Source organism: Trichechus manatus, unplaced genomic scaffold (genome assembly GCF_000243295.1).
Source record: "Trichechus manatus latirostris isolate Lorelei unplaced genomic scaffold, TriManLat1.0 scaffold00019, whole genome shotgun sequence".
Classification (NCBI taxonomy): domain Eukaryota; kingdom Metazoa; phylum Chordata; class Mammalia; order Sirenia; family Trichechidae; genus Trichechus; species Trichechus manatus.
The window spans coordinates 9155922-9171777 of record NW_004443955.1 but is presented as its reverse complement, the minus strand read 5'-3'; the positions used below and the strand labels follow the sequence as shown (position 1 = coordinate 9171777).

Here is a 15856-nt window from a genome sequence, read left to right as displayed (position 1 = left end):
TAAGACATAAAAAATTACCAAAAACTGTGGATGATTTCATTTACACTTAAGCCCTTGAACTGTTTCAGTTTGGGGAAGATTATAACAACTTTTAGAATTTTTGTTTCTTCTGCCTGTGTTATCTATAAAATAAAACTGTATCAACTTCAGTGTGGAAATCCACTATTTTGGAGTAGTTGAAGATGAAATGAAATAATGCTCTTCAAAACTCTTGAAAAATAATGTCGATGTTATTTGTTTTATATATATACTTGTAATTTTGAACTGTCGTACATCCAGAATTGGACCGAGTTCACTCTTCTTGGGAAGATAGTATAAGTAATAATCTTTAATAGAGCATAGGTATAATAAGGCTTACATTATTAAGAAAAATGTCAGTACCAACACTTCCAAAAAGTTTATACTATAGATTAAAAAAAAAAAGGCACGTTTATAGTTACTTGACTTTAGAAGTATAAAACCTCATCTCTGTGGTATGTTAAATGTCTTCTAAGTCCATTTTTTTAATCTAGTTCTATTTCCTGATATTTTATTAACCTTAAGTCTAGCATCTTTATAAGTAAGTCAGCATTGAAATCAGCAGCCTCACTGAGCACTTAGCATACGGACATACGTAAATGAAAGAAGATTAACGTGTTTATCACTGACTTTGGGCTTCTGGGAGAGTAAAACTTTAAGGCTATTTAGTTGTACATAAAATTGCTGTCCTTTAAGATTGTACTTCACTTAATTTCTTCATTTCGTTGTAGGCCCCAGAAATGGAATTTCAGAGTCCGTAATAGTCCCACATCAGGGCAGTACTGGTTTGTCTACTCTGCTGTTATTATAAGGAAACAGAAAATGTCATATTATTCATACTTTCTTAACCCTAGTAGATAGTCACTGCTCAGTTTTCCATGTCTGCCACCTGGAGGCTTGATACACTGGGGGCATCCCCTGAAATGGATGAAGTGGGCCCTTTTTTGGCCATCCTTGCAGCTCAGTGGTTTTCAGTTAAATGGTGGTGTGGTCAGAATCCTCACCCCTGCCTCTCTCATATCTTTCTTTGTAGCACTAATCTCTGCCACACCCCCAGGGATGCAGTACTGCTTTCTGTTCAGTAGGTTCTGGGATGGGAGGGTGTGGGGACTCCATTAGGCAACTGGTTCTCAACCAGGGGTGATTTTGCCCCCCAGGAGGCATCTAGCAATGGTGACATCTTCGTTGTCACAGTAGGGGGGAGTGGGGCGTGCTACTGTCATCTAGTGGGTAGTGGCCAGGGATACCGCTGAACATCCTACAGTGTACAAGACAGGTCCTACAATGAAGAATGATCCGGCCTCAAATGTCAATAGTGCTGAGGTTGAAAAACTTGACTGTAGATGGTCCCTAAGTTGCTGGAGTCCCAAGGGCCCACAGGGCTCTGGGTTTAATTCAGATCTCCAGCCTCACCTGGCAAACATCCAGAATTGAACTAAATCCCTCTAAGGTCAATCTGGAATGGATATGCGCCTAGGCTGCATTGCACATCAGAGTAGCACCAAACCTTGGTGTAGATTTGTACCGCTTCCTGGTGTACAAAATGCCACACCTTTCCAAGAGCCTTCGATAAGGACGTTTAAATAAATACCTATTATTAAATCTAAATAGTGACTCGAATCAAGAATTGAGAATTGCTAATGTTGAATAGATGATACTTTTATGACAGTTTTCCTAGTATTTTAAATGTTTATGAACAAGATAAGCCCTATACTACTGTGCGGCTAGGGAAGGAAATACTTCTGTTGAGCCAAACCATGTGTGAAATTGTTGGGAGACGTTACTTCGTTTAAACTTCACTGTGCCCCTAGGTGGGACTGTGCCCCAGAGAGGTTAAGTAGTGCTCCAGGGTCACGTACCTGGGAGTGGTAGATTTAGAATTCCAACTCCAAAAAGACTACTGCACTCTGCTGCTTCAGGCTTGGAATAATGAGTGCCATCTATATTTTAGCCGAAAATAATTTGTGAAATCTGATATCCAAATGCCTAAAAAAGAAAGGTATTTCTATATTGTACATTTTTCAGAGCTAAAGACTTGGCCGGCCAGTCCCTGAGAGTCTGTAAAGGCCCCAGGGCTGTGTTTTCCCGGATCTTGCTACTGTTTTCATTGACTGACTCAGTGGAAGATGAAGAAGCTGCATGTGGTGGACAGGGACAGCTTTCTACTGTACTACTGGTCAACCTTGGCCGAATGGAGTTTCCTAGTTACACCATCAATCGGAAAACCAGAATCTTCCAAGACAGAGAAGATCTCATCAGGTAAGATCATATTTAAAAAAGACCCCATTGCCTTTGAGTTGATTCCTACTCATAGTGACCCTATACGATAGAGTAGGACTGCCCCATAGAGTTTCCAAGTAACACCTGGTGGATTCAAAGTGCTGACCTTTTGGTTAGCAGCCATAGCACTTAACCACTACACCACCAGGGTTTCCAAGATCATATTAGCCCACTGTAATATCTCAGTGTGTGTTTTAATTAATGTAAAAGTTTTTATTTATTTTTCCTAACCACAGTGGAAACATGAGTTTACAGCCAGAACAGTAGTTAAAGTGTTTTTGCTCTTTACCTTTTTTGTCTCACTGACATACATTCCTAAGAATATAAGGAGAACGTAGAAATGTGTTTAGATCAAGGTTGACAAAACAAATGAGTTTTGAGTCAGAGCAACCAAAATTTTCCCTGGCTTATGTTCCCAAATAGCTTTAGTAGGGAGCATTTTTTTAAAATAATATTTTATTGTGTTTTTGGTGAAGGTATACACAGCAGTTTAGGTTCCCATTCAACAATTTCTGCATAGATTGTTCACTGCGATTGGCTGCATTCTTTGCAATGTGTGAACATTCTCATTATTTCCGTTCTGGTTATTTCATTTCCATTAATCTAGTTTCCCTGCTGCCTTACATTTTCATCTTAGTTTTAAAGTAATTGTTGACCGTTTGGTCTCGTATAGGTGATTTTTTAAAGGATGTAAAAGTTTTATTTATTTATTTTTCCTAACTACAATAGAAACTAAGCCTACAGCCAGAACAGTATTTAAAGTGTTTTTGTTCTTTATCTTTTTTGTCTCACTTACATATGTTCTTAAGAATATAAGGAGAACATAGAAATGTATACTTTGGGTGATACGCATTATTTTGTGAGCCGATCTGTTATTTAGCTACAAGGTGACCTCGGGTTAGTTTCGGTTCAGGGTTTGAAGAGTATCTCAGGGCTATAGTCTTGGGGAGTCCTCCATCTCAACCAGTCCAGTAAGTCTGGCTTTTTTTTTTTTAATAGGAATTTAAGTTCTGTTCCACATTTTTTCCCATTCTATCAGGTTCCACCTACTGTGGCCCTGATTAGAACAGTCAGTAGTGGTAGCCGGGTACCATCTTGTTCTTCTGGCCTCAGGTAGATGAGGTCATGATTCATGTAGGCTATTTGTCCTGTAGACTAGTTTCTTCTTTTAGTCTTTGCTTTCCTTCTTTCTCTTTTGCTCTGGATTAGTTGAGACCAGTAGCTGTTTATAAGCTTTAAAGACACCAGACATTACTCACCAAACAAGAATGTAGAGCATAATTTTATAAACTATATTGTGCCAGTTGACCAAGATGTTCCACAAGACTGTGGTCCTAATCCTTCAAACCCAGAAAACCAATCCCATGAGGTATTTGGTTATGTCTGAGAGGTGTCTAATTATGCCCCCTATGAGCTTTATTATATATATGAATATACATGCAGAGTCACGTAGATATATAGATATATGCATACACCTATATATACACACATACATACTCACATATACAAACCTATAAGCATATATGCCTACCCCCACCAAAAAAAAATCCCTTTGCCATTGAGTTGACTCCAACTTATAGTGACCCTATAGGACAGAGTAGAACTGCCCAGTAGGGTTTCCAAGGAGTGGCTGGTGGACTTGAACTGCCTGCCTTTTGGTTAGCAGCTGAACACTTCACCGTATATACCCACACATATATTTTTTTGGTTGGTTTTGCTATGGTTTTAAAATTACGTATGTGATAGCAATCACCAACAGGTCTTTTCTTGTGTACATGTTAGTAACATGGTTCACCTTCGTCAGGCTGTGTACAGTTCACTCTCGTTTGTTGTTACCTTTCGCATCACCAAAAACAGTAAGTTCTACCGGCTAGAGAGTGGATCCTTACCCCCCACCATCCCTGGTAACAACTAATGAACATTAGTTTCTGTATATTTACCTGTTAATGTCATTTCATAAAAAAACATACTGTATATATATATATATATATATATATAAAATATGTATATTTTTTGTGTTTGACTTATTTCATTCAGCATGTCCTCCAGGTTCACCCATGTTCGAAGATGTTTTGGGAACTCATTTTTCTTTATTGCTGAGTAGTATTCCATTGTATGTATGTACCATATTTTACTTCCCCGTTCATCTGTTGATACGCACTTAGGTTGTTTCCATCTTTTTGCTGTTATGAATAGTGCTGTGAGGAACTTAGGTGTGTGTATGTCTGTTCATGTCACTTCTGTTAGATCCTAGGGTATATACCGCAGAGTGGAGTTGGTGGGTCATATGGCAGCTCTACCTCTAGTTTTTTAAGGAACCACCAGACTGTTTTCCACAACAGCTGTACCATTTTTCATCCCCACCAGCAATGGATGAGGGTTCTGATATCTCCACATCCCCTCCAACACTTGTTATTTTCTGTTTTTTGTTTTTTTTTTTAATCTTAGTCATCCTAGTGGGAGTGAAATAGTATCTCACTGTGGTTTTGATTTGCATTTCTTTGATGGCTAATGCCATTGAGCATATTTTCTTGTGCCTGTTGGTCATTTGAATATCCTCTTTGGTGAGGTGTCTGTTCATGTCCTTCGCCCAGTTTTTGACTGAGTTATTTGTCTTTTTGTTGTTAAATTGTAGAAGTTTTCTATATATTTTAGATATTAGACCCTTATCAGTTATATTGTTCCCTAAGATTTTTTTCTGGTCTCTTTACTCTTTTGATAAAGATAAGTATCTAACTTCTGTGAGGTCCCAGTTATCTGTTTTATTTCTGTTCCTTATGCATTCATTGTTGTGTTTGATCATCTATCACTAAAAACATTAGGTCCCAAAACTTTGCTCCTGTATTTTCTTGCAAGAACTTTATGGTTTTAGATTTAACATCTAGGCCCTTGATCCATTTTGAATTAGTTTTTGTATGTGGTGTGAGGTATGGATCTTGTTTCATTTTTCTGCATGTGGAAGTCCAGTTTGCCAGCACCATTTGTTGAAGAGACTGTTTACCTTCCTCATTGAATGGATTTGGTTCCGTTGTGGAGAATCAGCTGGCCATAGATGCTTGGATTTATTTCTGGATTTTCAGTTCTATTCCATTGGTCTACGTGTCTGTCATTAAACCAGTACGAGGCTGTTTTGGTTACTGTAGCTGTGTAATCTGTTTTGAAGTCAGGAAGTGTGAGGCCTCTACTTTGTTCCTCTTCAAAATCACTTTGGCTATTCTGTGTCTGTTCTCTTTCCCTATAAAATTGAGGGTTAGTTTTTCCATTTCTGTGAAGAATGCTGTTGGAATTTTGATTGGAATTGTGTCGTATCTGTAGATTGCTTTGGGTAGTATTGACATCTTGACTGTATTAATCTTCCAATCCACAAGCACATGGAGAGCATTTTTTAATACAGGCATTGTAACATGTCTGCCTTGTGGGTATATTGTTGCCATGAACAAGGGTGAAGATGAAATGTGTTCCTAGTAATAATGCTCCAGGTAAAGCTAATAATAACTCGTGTACTGCATATTAGAATTATGTACGTGGTAAGTTATAGATTTTCAGGAATCTATTTTGGTACATGGATTTAGTGAAAATTTGATTTGACCAACAAAAGTAGGTTTTGATAGGAAAGAATAGTGTGGGCCTTAAGGGGAAAAATACTTGGATTTCCTGAAACTTTTATAAGAATTTGGCCTGTACAGCTTAGAATTGGTGAGGACAGGGAGTGCTGGTGGCACTCCCCTCTCAGTGAGCTATGGTACCCCTTGACAGGGAGCTGAGGGGAGAGGGAGCCCCATCTTCACAGCCACAGCACCCTGAATGCAGCTTCTGTTAGGCTGAGAAAGGGAGGAGAAAGGAGGGGTTCTTGGCTCAAATGCCACAGACTGTAGCTGCTCTTACCGAATTTTAGTAGATTTTCATAAATGTTTCTTTATTTCTTAGATGCCCTTAGAACAATGCCCAGAGACTTCAGATGGTGTTTTTTTTTTTTTTTTTAAATAGTTTTCACCAGTTTTGCTTGTCTCGCTGGGGAGCAGCTCCGAGGAGCAACACATGCTGCTATCCCAGAAGTGGAACTTCTCATGTCTTTCTACCCTTTCACCTTGAGGGGCTTTATGCTTTTCTGTTTTGTGAAAATGTGCATTCTGAAGCCAGATCAGATAAGTTTCAATTCCTCTGTACTAATGAACTGTGAAACTGCTGTGTGCCTCAGTTTCCTTATCTGTAAATGGGGAGAATAACTGTACACTCTTACAGATACGCATTCATTTGGGTTGTCTCCTCAGAAGTCTGATGAGAAGGTGCCTGTGGTGGGTGTGGCTGGAATGCACAAGTAGTGAGCAGCCGTCCTGCAGAGTGGACAGCAGGTCTACCAGGGAGCAAGGCTGGATTGAGGTGTCACAGTGAGTGCTCATTTGAAGTCTGTGCCCTTGAATTTAAGTGACACCAGTCATCCTGGCCCTGTGATTTTCTCTAGCGAAATCCAGGGACCTAGGTCCAGGCTTAGAGGAAGTGGTCAGTTGTGTACACCATGACTAGGGCTGGCCAGATGAATGGTTGTGTGTTCACCAGTGTGTGATAGACCAATTTGCTCTGGCTGGATGTGGAGGTGTGTGTCAGGTGGGGACCTAGATGAAGCGGAGGAACTGTGGCAGTCAGGAAGTAAACTGGAAGATTGGAGGTGGTGGTCAGTGAATGTAGTGCTTGAGATCGAGATTTTGAGGGTGGTATGGTTCCTTGGAGACAGATAAGGTTCTGAATGGCCAGGGGTACGAGGGAGCTGAGGAAAGGTAGAGAACAGCGTGATTAGCAAGGGGTCTCGAAACTGAGAGTGCCGTTGGTCCTCACGGAGGTGAAGTCGTAGGACATCGTGGACGTCATGGCAGGAGATGTGGAGTAGACAAGACCGTGAGTTAGTTCAAGGCTTCAGAAAATGACGGGAAGCAACCAGCCTGGGTCTAGGAGGCTGGCAGATGCCTGCAAGGAGGAGGAATGAGTGTCCAATGAATGGACGCTTCTGAGGAGGAAGAGGAAAGATTTGAGAGCAAAATAGGAAGAAGGGAGGACTCTGTATATCTCTCAGCCCTGAGGTAGGAGGGCTGTGAGAAGAGCCGCCCTCCACTTGAGAGAAGAGCCTTTCTTCCAGGTTAGGGGAAGCTTTGTCAGCCAGGTTTCAGATAAGGCAGGAGATAAAGAAAGCATGAGGATGTGGAGGAGAATGCTGCCCCCTGGTGACAGTTCAGGCAGCACTGTGAAAGGTTTGGGAAGCAGGGTGAGTTTGGGTCAGGTGAAGGATGAGTACTGCCAACACTGAGTCCACATGATGATGAGGGTGGCTGGGTAGCAATGGAGGTAGACGGGGAGGTGAGCATGACAGGGCTGGTCTCGATGGCCACTTGGAGGTGGGACCTGGTTTAAGCTTTGGTGCCGGGGACCATTCCTGAAGCTCCTGACCGTGTGACTGGTTAGTGTGGAAGGGGATTCTTACCAGGCATGTGCCAGCCTTGGGCAAATTTCCCTTGCTGCATTCTCTTTTCTTACTGACTTTAGAATTGTCCAGTAGCATATTGTAAGAGAATTAGGTCAAACAGCTCTTGAACAAATTTGTACATTTAGAGTCAATTTCTTTTACTCTGATTTTATAGTATTTGCACATATGATATTGCATGCTTTTCTTTTAGATGTGAGTTCAAAATACAATGAGTACGTACCAAAAGTGTCACAGGTCAGTAGGTCAGATGTTTTTGTTCCCGGTACCTAATGCTGCAGTGAGAAGTCTTTTTTTTTCAACTAAGCGGTTTCATAACATTTCAGCATTGCTGTCTCACAAAGAAGTCGGTTTTGAAATTTCCGAAGTAATTCTTTTTGCTTGGACAGCATCCCTTTGGTTACCTCTGGCTGTAAATGATTAAGTCACCAAATCCACACCTTAATATAATTCCAAAGTCAGTTACACCTTTATATGGTTACTGCCAAGTTGTTGAATGAATGAATACCAAAAATTAGAAATGGTGAACTGATCGATATTACGTTTACATAATGAGATGTGTTATGTGATTAAAAACCAAACCCGTTGCCATCGAGTTGATTCTGTCTCATAGCGACTCTATAGGACAGAGTAGAAGGGTCCCATGTGGTTTCCAAGGAGTGGCTGGTGGATTTGAACTGCCCACCTTTTGGTTAGCAGTTGAGTGCTTAATCCATTGCTCCACCAAGGCTCCTTATGTTATGTGATAATACAGTGTAAGTGTTCTTATCTTTCTGTCTAGGCAGCCTGTATTAGTTCTCTTGGGCCACTTCATAGGGTAGTATATTAAATTATTACTAGAATAAAAATTAAATAACCCTCATTTTTTTCAAAAACCACTCTTACCCTTCAGAGTCAGATGTAGTGGATGGGACGTGGAGGTTTTGTGTGAGTGCTCGTTCACATCTGGAATGTGGAAGGTGTTGTCTTTCTGCCCAGGTATGCAGCAGCTGCACACATGCTGAGCGACATTTCTGCTGCGATGGCCAGCGGGGACTGGGATGAAGCCAGGGAGCTTGCACAGCATGCACGGAGGGATTGGAACCAACTGAAGAACCACCCTTCCCTGAGGTGAGGTTTTCTCCTTTTAGGTACCTGCAGAAGTTTACTTCTTGACGAAGTTGTTCCATCACTTAAGGTAACGTTTTCGCTAGAGAACACACTGCTTACCGTGGCCAAACCAACTGTGGAGTTGAATTTCCTGCTTGCTTCACATAGACGCAGAGTGTTGTGTGAAATGCATGGAGAGCCTGAACTTGAAGTGAATTCAGTGTAGGTAGCAGCCGTTAGGTGAGCACATGGCTGCTCTATGCTTGCCTCTTGGGTGTGCTGGCATTCTGGAGCACCAGCAGCTTCATGCAAGTGTGAGGGAGCCCAGCAGCAGGACAAATGTGTGGGAAACACAGTAGGGAGCTCAAGTAGCTATTCTGAAAAAGAAATCCGGTGGACATTTGCTTTAAAAGTTCTAAGTACCTAGCTATCATTGCTGAACATTTTGATCAAAGATTTTATAGAAGAAGCCTTATCAAAAGGGAGAAAATGCAGAACAGAATTTAAAATTCTCATGGAATCCAGACTTTCTGGTGGAGGCTGGATGACCCCTTAAAACTATTGTCCTGAGATAATCTTTAAACCTTAAACCAAAAATATCCCCTGAAGTCTTCTTGAAACCAAAGAATAATTTAGCTTAACTAGGAATGAATGTCTGCCTTGAGCATTGTGCTCTTTTAAGAACTATCCATGTGGGATTGAATTGACAACAGCAACTCAAAAGATTAGATAGAAACCTTAGGGGGCAGTGAATTTTTGTTAACGGGAGGAACAACTCAGAGAAGGAGGATGAGAATGGTTGCACAACTTGAATGTAATCAGTGTCACTGAACTGTACATGCAGAAACTGTTGAATTGGTGAATGTTATTGTACGCTCTCACCAACAGCAACAACAGCAAAACGTTCCAAGTACACAGGGCATGATCTTTCATTTTTTTGTTTGATAAATGTTAAACATCTTTACTATATGTAAAGAAACCTTTGCTCTCTCGTTACATAGTGATGAAAAAAACTAGTGGGCTCAAATGCCTCTTTCAGTAAAGCATTTAGGACGTGTTGTTGTTGTGTTGGTTGCAGTTGAGTCAGTTCCGACTCATGGCGACGCCGTGTGTTACAGAATAGAACTGCTCCATAGAGCTTTCTCAGCTGTAATCTTATCGGAAGCAGATTGCCAGGCCTTTCTTCCATGGTGCTGCTGGGTAGGTTTGAACTGCCAACCTTTAGATTAGCAGTCGAGCACAAACTGTTTGCATCACATAGGGACCTTAGGACATAAATTTCATAAATAAATAATGTTGAGTTAGAAAGAAATTATAGCCAGGAAATTAGATTACTGTAGAGGAGGGCTGGCAAACTGTGTGTGTGAAGAGCTAAAGGCTTTGTGGTCTGTGAGGTGTCTGTGGCTGCTGCCCAGCTCCCCGCTGCAGTGCAGAAGTAGCCACAGACAGCACGTAAATGAACCTTATTGATGGACACTGAAATGTGAATTTCGTATGGTTTTCTCAGGTCATGGAATCTCATTCTCCTTTTGATTTATTTTAACCATTTAAAAATTAAAAAAAAAAAACCCCAAACCATTTTTAGTTTGCAGGATATACAAAATCAGGTGGTGAGCCTTGGATGTGGACTGTGGGCCATAGTTTGCTGGCCCCTGGCTTAGAATATTAACAGTTGTTCACATCTTAATCCACTGTCTAAGTGACCCATGAAATGGTGGGGTTGTGAGAATACGGTTTGTGGTGTACAAAATTTTACAAAACTGCATGTATTTAGAATATGTGTTTTTAAAAGATGGAATTCAGTCTGCTTTGTTACTTACAATTGTCTCATAATAAATAAAGCAAATTATTAAACTACTGGTGTGATCTTCATTTTAGATACCATGAGGATTTGCCACTCTTTCTGCGGTGTTTTACTGTTGGGTGGATTTATACCAGAATTTTGTCTCGAAGTGTTGAAATATGGCAGAGACTTCACATGTATGAGGTTAGAGCACGTCTCCCACAGCCCGCCTTTTACTGCTGTGTCAGTGATAAGCTGGTGTCAGAGGGCCCGCCTGGCTCTCAGCGTGTCCTGGGTGTTTGGTCAACGTGCAGTAATACAATAGAAGCGTGTTTAACATAGGCAGCTCGCTGTCTCGTGGGTAAAACAGACAGATGGCTGACGACAGGCAGCTGTTACACTTGCTCAGGAGTTGATGAGGACAGGTGACCCTGGAGGTCACGGACAGAGCCCTGCAGCCCTGAGCCTGAGCTTTTTCAGACCTCGGGGTGTGACTTGGGAGGTCTCCAGAAGTGTCTGAAATCTCAAGTCTGCTCGTTTTTCCTTCTCAGCTGTCATGGATTGTCTGGAAATAATTGACAATCGGAAACCAGAAATCTGGTTGTTTGCTTAGACTAAATAAACATTAGAGATGGCTAGAGTTAACTTTTGTTTATGTTTGCTATTTCCATATTAAAGAGTATTTCACAGAGGGGATATACTAGAGGTGGGGTTCTTGACCCCAGGTCTGTGATCCATGGGATGTGCTTTGGGAGATCTGTGTATCCCCAAAACTGTGTGTATCCATGGGCTTGCGCATTCTTCTGAGGTCAGTCATTAGATGTTTCAGAGAGAGCCATGACCCACACAAGGTTAACATAAAGAGTGACTGAACAGTCTGTGTGGGAGTCTAGACCAGGGGCCTCCCTTCTGTAGTGGGGTGTTTGGTTTGGACAACCCCCTCATTACGGTTCTGCTTGCCCCAAAGTCCCTCCCACAGCTGGTCCTATGACCTGCTGGGTTCCCAGAAGCACATGTGCTTGCCGCCACTCACTTGTGCGCAGCTGCGGGGAGCCTGGTCCTGTGAGTCTCTTTGGTGATTGACTCAGCTGCCCAGAGAATATCATGCAGCATTCACAGTCCTCTCACGTGCTTGCTGACTGGCGTGGCCCTCGTTGAGAAATACGGTGCCTCAGGGAAGTCCTGCCCACTCATAAGCATTCTCAAAGCACCTGTCCTATCTTCCTGTCCTTAGCCTTACTTTAGGATGGAAAGATATGCTTTATAAATACACTTTGCCAATTCTGTTAGATTCTAAGCATAATCACAGTTAATTTTTCTGTGAGTTTAATAAGCTTTCTTTGTTATTTGTTGCAATAGGAAGCAGTCAAGGAACTTGAAAACCTTTTGTCTCAGAAAGTTTATTGTCCTGAGAGCAGAGGCCGATGGTGGGATAGACTGGCGCTTAACTTACACCAGCATCTGAAACGCCTAGAACCGGTAAAATATGGTGAATTTATAAAATATTTAACTTGTAAATACCATAAAAATCTAAATGTAATTAGAGCATTAATTTCTTTTGTTGACATTCTTTTGTTTGTGCTCTTCCATCCAACCCTGTCTGAGGCTGGGTTCTGGAGAGGAGCAAAACTGGTGAAGCATACATATAAATATATTCAGAGAGATTTATTTCAGGGAAATGGCTCACGCAGTTGTGGAGGCTGACAAACCCAAAATCTACAGGTCAGGCGGCAGGCTGCTGGCTCATGGGGTTATGGGAGCTGGCAAGTCCGAAGTCTGCAGGTCAGGTGGCAGGCTGAAGTCTTCTTACATTCCAAGAACTGGTGGTCAGAGGATGACGAGAGGAACGAGGATGGAGAGAGAGTGAGCTTTGCCAGAACATTCGTTTATAACATGGATGCAGGCCACATCCCCAAGGAAACTCCTCTTCCAACTGATTGGCTGCTCACTTCAGATCACAAAGTAGCGTCTGCCAAACCAGTGAGAATTATAGCCTGGCCAGGTTGACACATGACATTAACATCACAAACCCAGAAGAAATAACAGGGCTACTAAAGCAAACAGTAACGCAAAGACGTGAACGTTTGTTTCTCTTCACCGATTTGGACGATATGTTGGCAGTGGGAGCTGTGCTGGGATTTAGGAGCCAGGATCTAGGAGTTGAGAGGGCACGTCAGGGTGTCCCCACCCTCAGCAGGTGCCTTCCAGGAAGGTGTGTTTTATTTTAGAAATGATGATTTAATTTATTTGTTGCACAGGACCTCAGGTAGGAAAATTGATTGAAAAAAGCTTCTTTTCCTAGTTGAGCTTCGTCCTTCAGTGAGGTACTTTGCTTTGCTGCTGGGGATGTGTTGTGTGACTGACCCTGAGCAGGCAGCCCAAGCCCCTTGCCCGTGGTGGAGGACCAGCGGGTGGAGCTCAGTGTCGGTGGCTCCTAGCACTGGGCATCTGGGTGAAGGAGGAGTCTAGGCCTCCGGGAGCTTTTGTTTTTCCACTGGTGCGTGAAGGGGGCTAGGGTTACATAGGGGTGGAAAAACTGACCAGGGAATGTGCAGCTAGGACATAGTGCTCTTCCTGCCTTCTCCTGAAAAAGCGCCTTGTTACCGCAAGTGCTTCAGGCCCAGGAGGCTGTTCTCTCACCTTGAGGTGGCTGTGGTGCTCTCACCTCTAGCGTTTGTTTAGGCTGAAATAGCAAGTGAAAGCGTCTGTCAGCCTATAACCAAATATTGAGAAAACTTGTATTTATGTTGCTGCTTTTTTCCGTTAAAAGTTCAGAAGATTTGACAGCTTTCACCCTCGTTCACAGTTGAGTTAATGGGAACATTCACTCATATACACAGAGGTGGATGAGCCCCTGAGCTTAGGGTTTTTTTTTGTTTTTTTTTTAATTGTAGTTTAAGTGAAAGTTTACAATTCAAGTTAGTCTCTCATACAAAAATTTATACATACATTGTTACATCACCCTAATTGCTCTCCCTGTACTGTGACAGCACACTCCTCCTTTCCACCCCTGATTTCCCGTGTCCATTCAACCACCTCCTAACCCTCTCTGCCTTCTCATCTCACCTCCAGACAGGAGCTGCCCATTTAGTCTCATGTATCTATTTGAGCTAAGAAGTACACTCTTCATGAGTATCATTTGATGTCCCATAGTCCAGTCTCATCTTTGTCTGAAGAGTTGGCCTCGGGAATGGTTTTAGTTCTGGGTTGACAGAGAGTCTGGGGGCCATGCTTTCTGGGGATCCTCCAGTCTCAGTCAGACCATTAAGTCTGGTCTTTTGACTGGAGTTTGAGTTCTGCACTCCACTTTTCTCTTGTTCCATCAGGGACTCTCTGTGGTGTTCCCTGTCAGGGTGGTCATTGGTGGTAGCTGGGCACCATCTAGTTTTTCTGGTCTCAGGCTGATGCAGTCTCTGGTTTATGTGGCCATTTCTGTCACTTGGGCCAATACTTTCCTTGTGTCTTTGGTGTTCTTCATTCTCCTTTATTCCAGATGAGTTGGGACCAATTGATGTTTCTTACATGGCCGCTTGCTAGCTGTTAAGACCCCAGACGCCACTCACCAAAGTAGGATGCAGAACGTTTTCTTAATAAACTTTGTTATGCCAGTTGACCTAGATGTCCCCTGAAAGCATGGTCCCCAGACCTCCGCCCCCGCTACTCTGTCCCTCAAAGTGTTTGGTTGTATTCAGGAAATTTCATAGCTTTGGTTTAGTCCAGTTGTGCTGACTTCCCCTGTATTGTGTGCTGTCCTTCCTTTCACCTAAGATAATTCTTGTCTACTATCTAGTTAGTGAATAACTCTCTCCCTCCCTCCCTACTCTTGTAACCATCAAAGAGTGATTTCTTCTGTGTTTAAACCTTTTCTTGAGTTCTTATGATATGGTTTTATACAATATTTGTCCTTTCGTGACTGGCTAAATTCACTCAGCATAATGCCTTCCAGATTCGTCCATGTTATGTTTCATGGATTCATCGTTGTTTTTTATTGTTGAGTAGTATTCCATTGTGTGAATATACCATAATTTGCTTATCCATTCATCTATTGTTGGGCACCTAGGTTGTTTCCATCTGTTTGCTATCGTGAACAATGCTGCAGTGAACATGGATGTGTATGTATCTATTTGTGTGATGGCTTTTATTTCTCTAGGATGTATTCCAAGGAGCAGGATCGCTGGATCGTATGTTACTTGTATTTCTAGCTTTTTAAGGAAGCCCCAGATCGATTTCCAAAGTGGTTGTACCGTTTTACATTCCCACCAACAGCGTGTAAGTGTTCCAGTCTCTCCACAACCTCTCCAACATTTATAATTTTGTGTTTTTTGGATTAATGCTAGCCTTGTTGGGGTGAGATGGTATCTCATTGTAGTTTTGATTTGCATTTCTCTAATGGCTATTGATCGTGAGCACTTCTTCATGTGTCTGTTAGCCTTCTGAATGTCTTCTTTGGTGAAGTGCTTGTATATATCCTTTGCCCATTTTTAAATTGGGTTATTTGTCTTTTTGTTGTTGAGATTTTGCAGTATCTTGTAGATTTTAGAGATTCAGTGCTGATTGGATTTGTCATAGCCAAAAATTTTTTCCCAGTCTATAGGTTGTCTTTTTACTCTTTTGGTGAAATCTTTTGGTGAGCATAAGTGTTTAATTTTTAGGAGCTCCCAGTTATCTAGTTTCTCTTCTGTTGTTTGTGTGTTGTTACTTATTCTGTTTATGCCAAGTATTAGGGCCCCTAGTGTTGTCCCTATGTTTTCTTCCATGATGTTTATTGTTTTCGATTTTATATTTAGGTCTTTGATCCATTTTGGGTTAGTTTTTGTGCATGGTGTGAGGTATGGGTCTTGTTTCAGTATTTTACAGACGGATATCTAGTTCTGCCAGTGCCGTTTGTTAAAGAGACTGTCTTTTCCCCAATTAATAGACTTTGAGCCTTTATCAAGTATCAGCTGCTCATAGGTGGATGAATTTATGTCCGGATTCTCAATTCTTTTCCATTGGTGTATGTATTTGTTGTTGTACCAGTCCCAGGCTGTTTTGACTACTGTGGTGGTATAATAGTTTCTAAAATCAGGTAGTGTGAGGCCTCCCGCTTTGTTCTTCTTCTTGAGGAAGGCATTACTTACCTGGTTTGTTCTTCTTCTTGAGGAATGTATTACTTACCTGGTTTGTTCTTCTTCTTAAGGAATGCATTACTTACCTGGTTTGTTCTTCTTCTT

The 15856-nt window shown here is 41.8% G+C and overlaps 1 protein-coding gene across 1 annotated transcript in view; it reads left to right on the top strand.

The window, feature by feature from the left end:
- FAN1 (FANCD2 and FANCI associated nuclease 1) overlaps positions 1-15856 on the top strand; it is a 47584-nt gene that overhangs the window by 7184 nt on the left and 24544 nt on the right. The window contains exons 5-8 of the mRNA XM_004391318.3: positions 2044-2277; positions 8750-8881; positions 10739-10847; positions 12003-12122. Of these exons, the coding sequence (XP_004391375.2) occupies positions 2044-2277; positions 8750-8881; positions 10739-10847; positions 12003-12122 (595 nt within the window). The remainder of the gene's footprint in view (positions 1-2043; positions 2278-8749; positions 8882-10738; positions 10848-12002; positions 12123-15856) is intronic.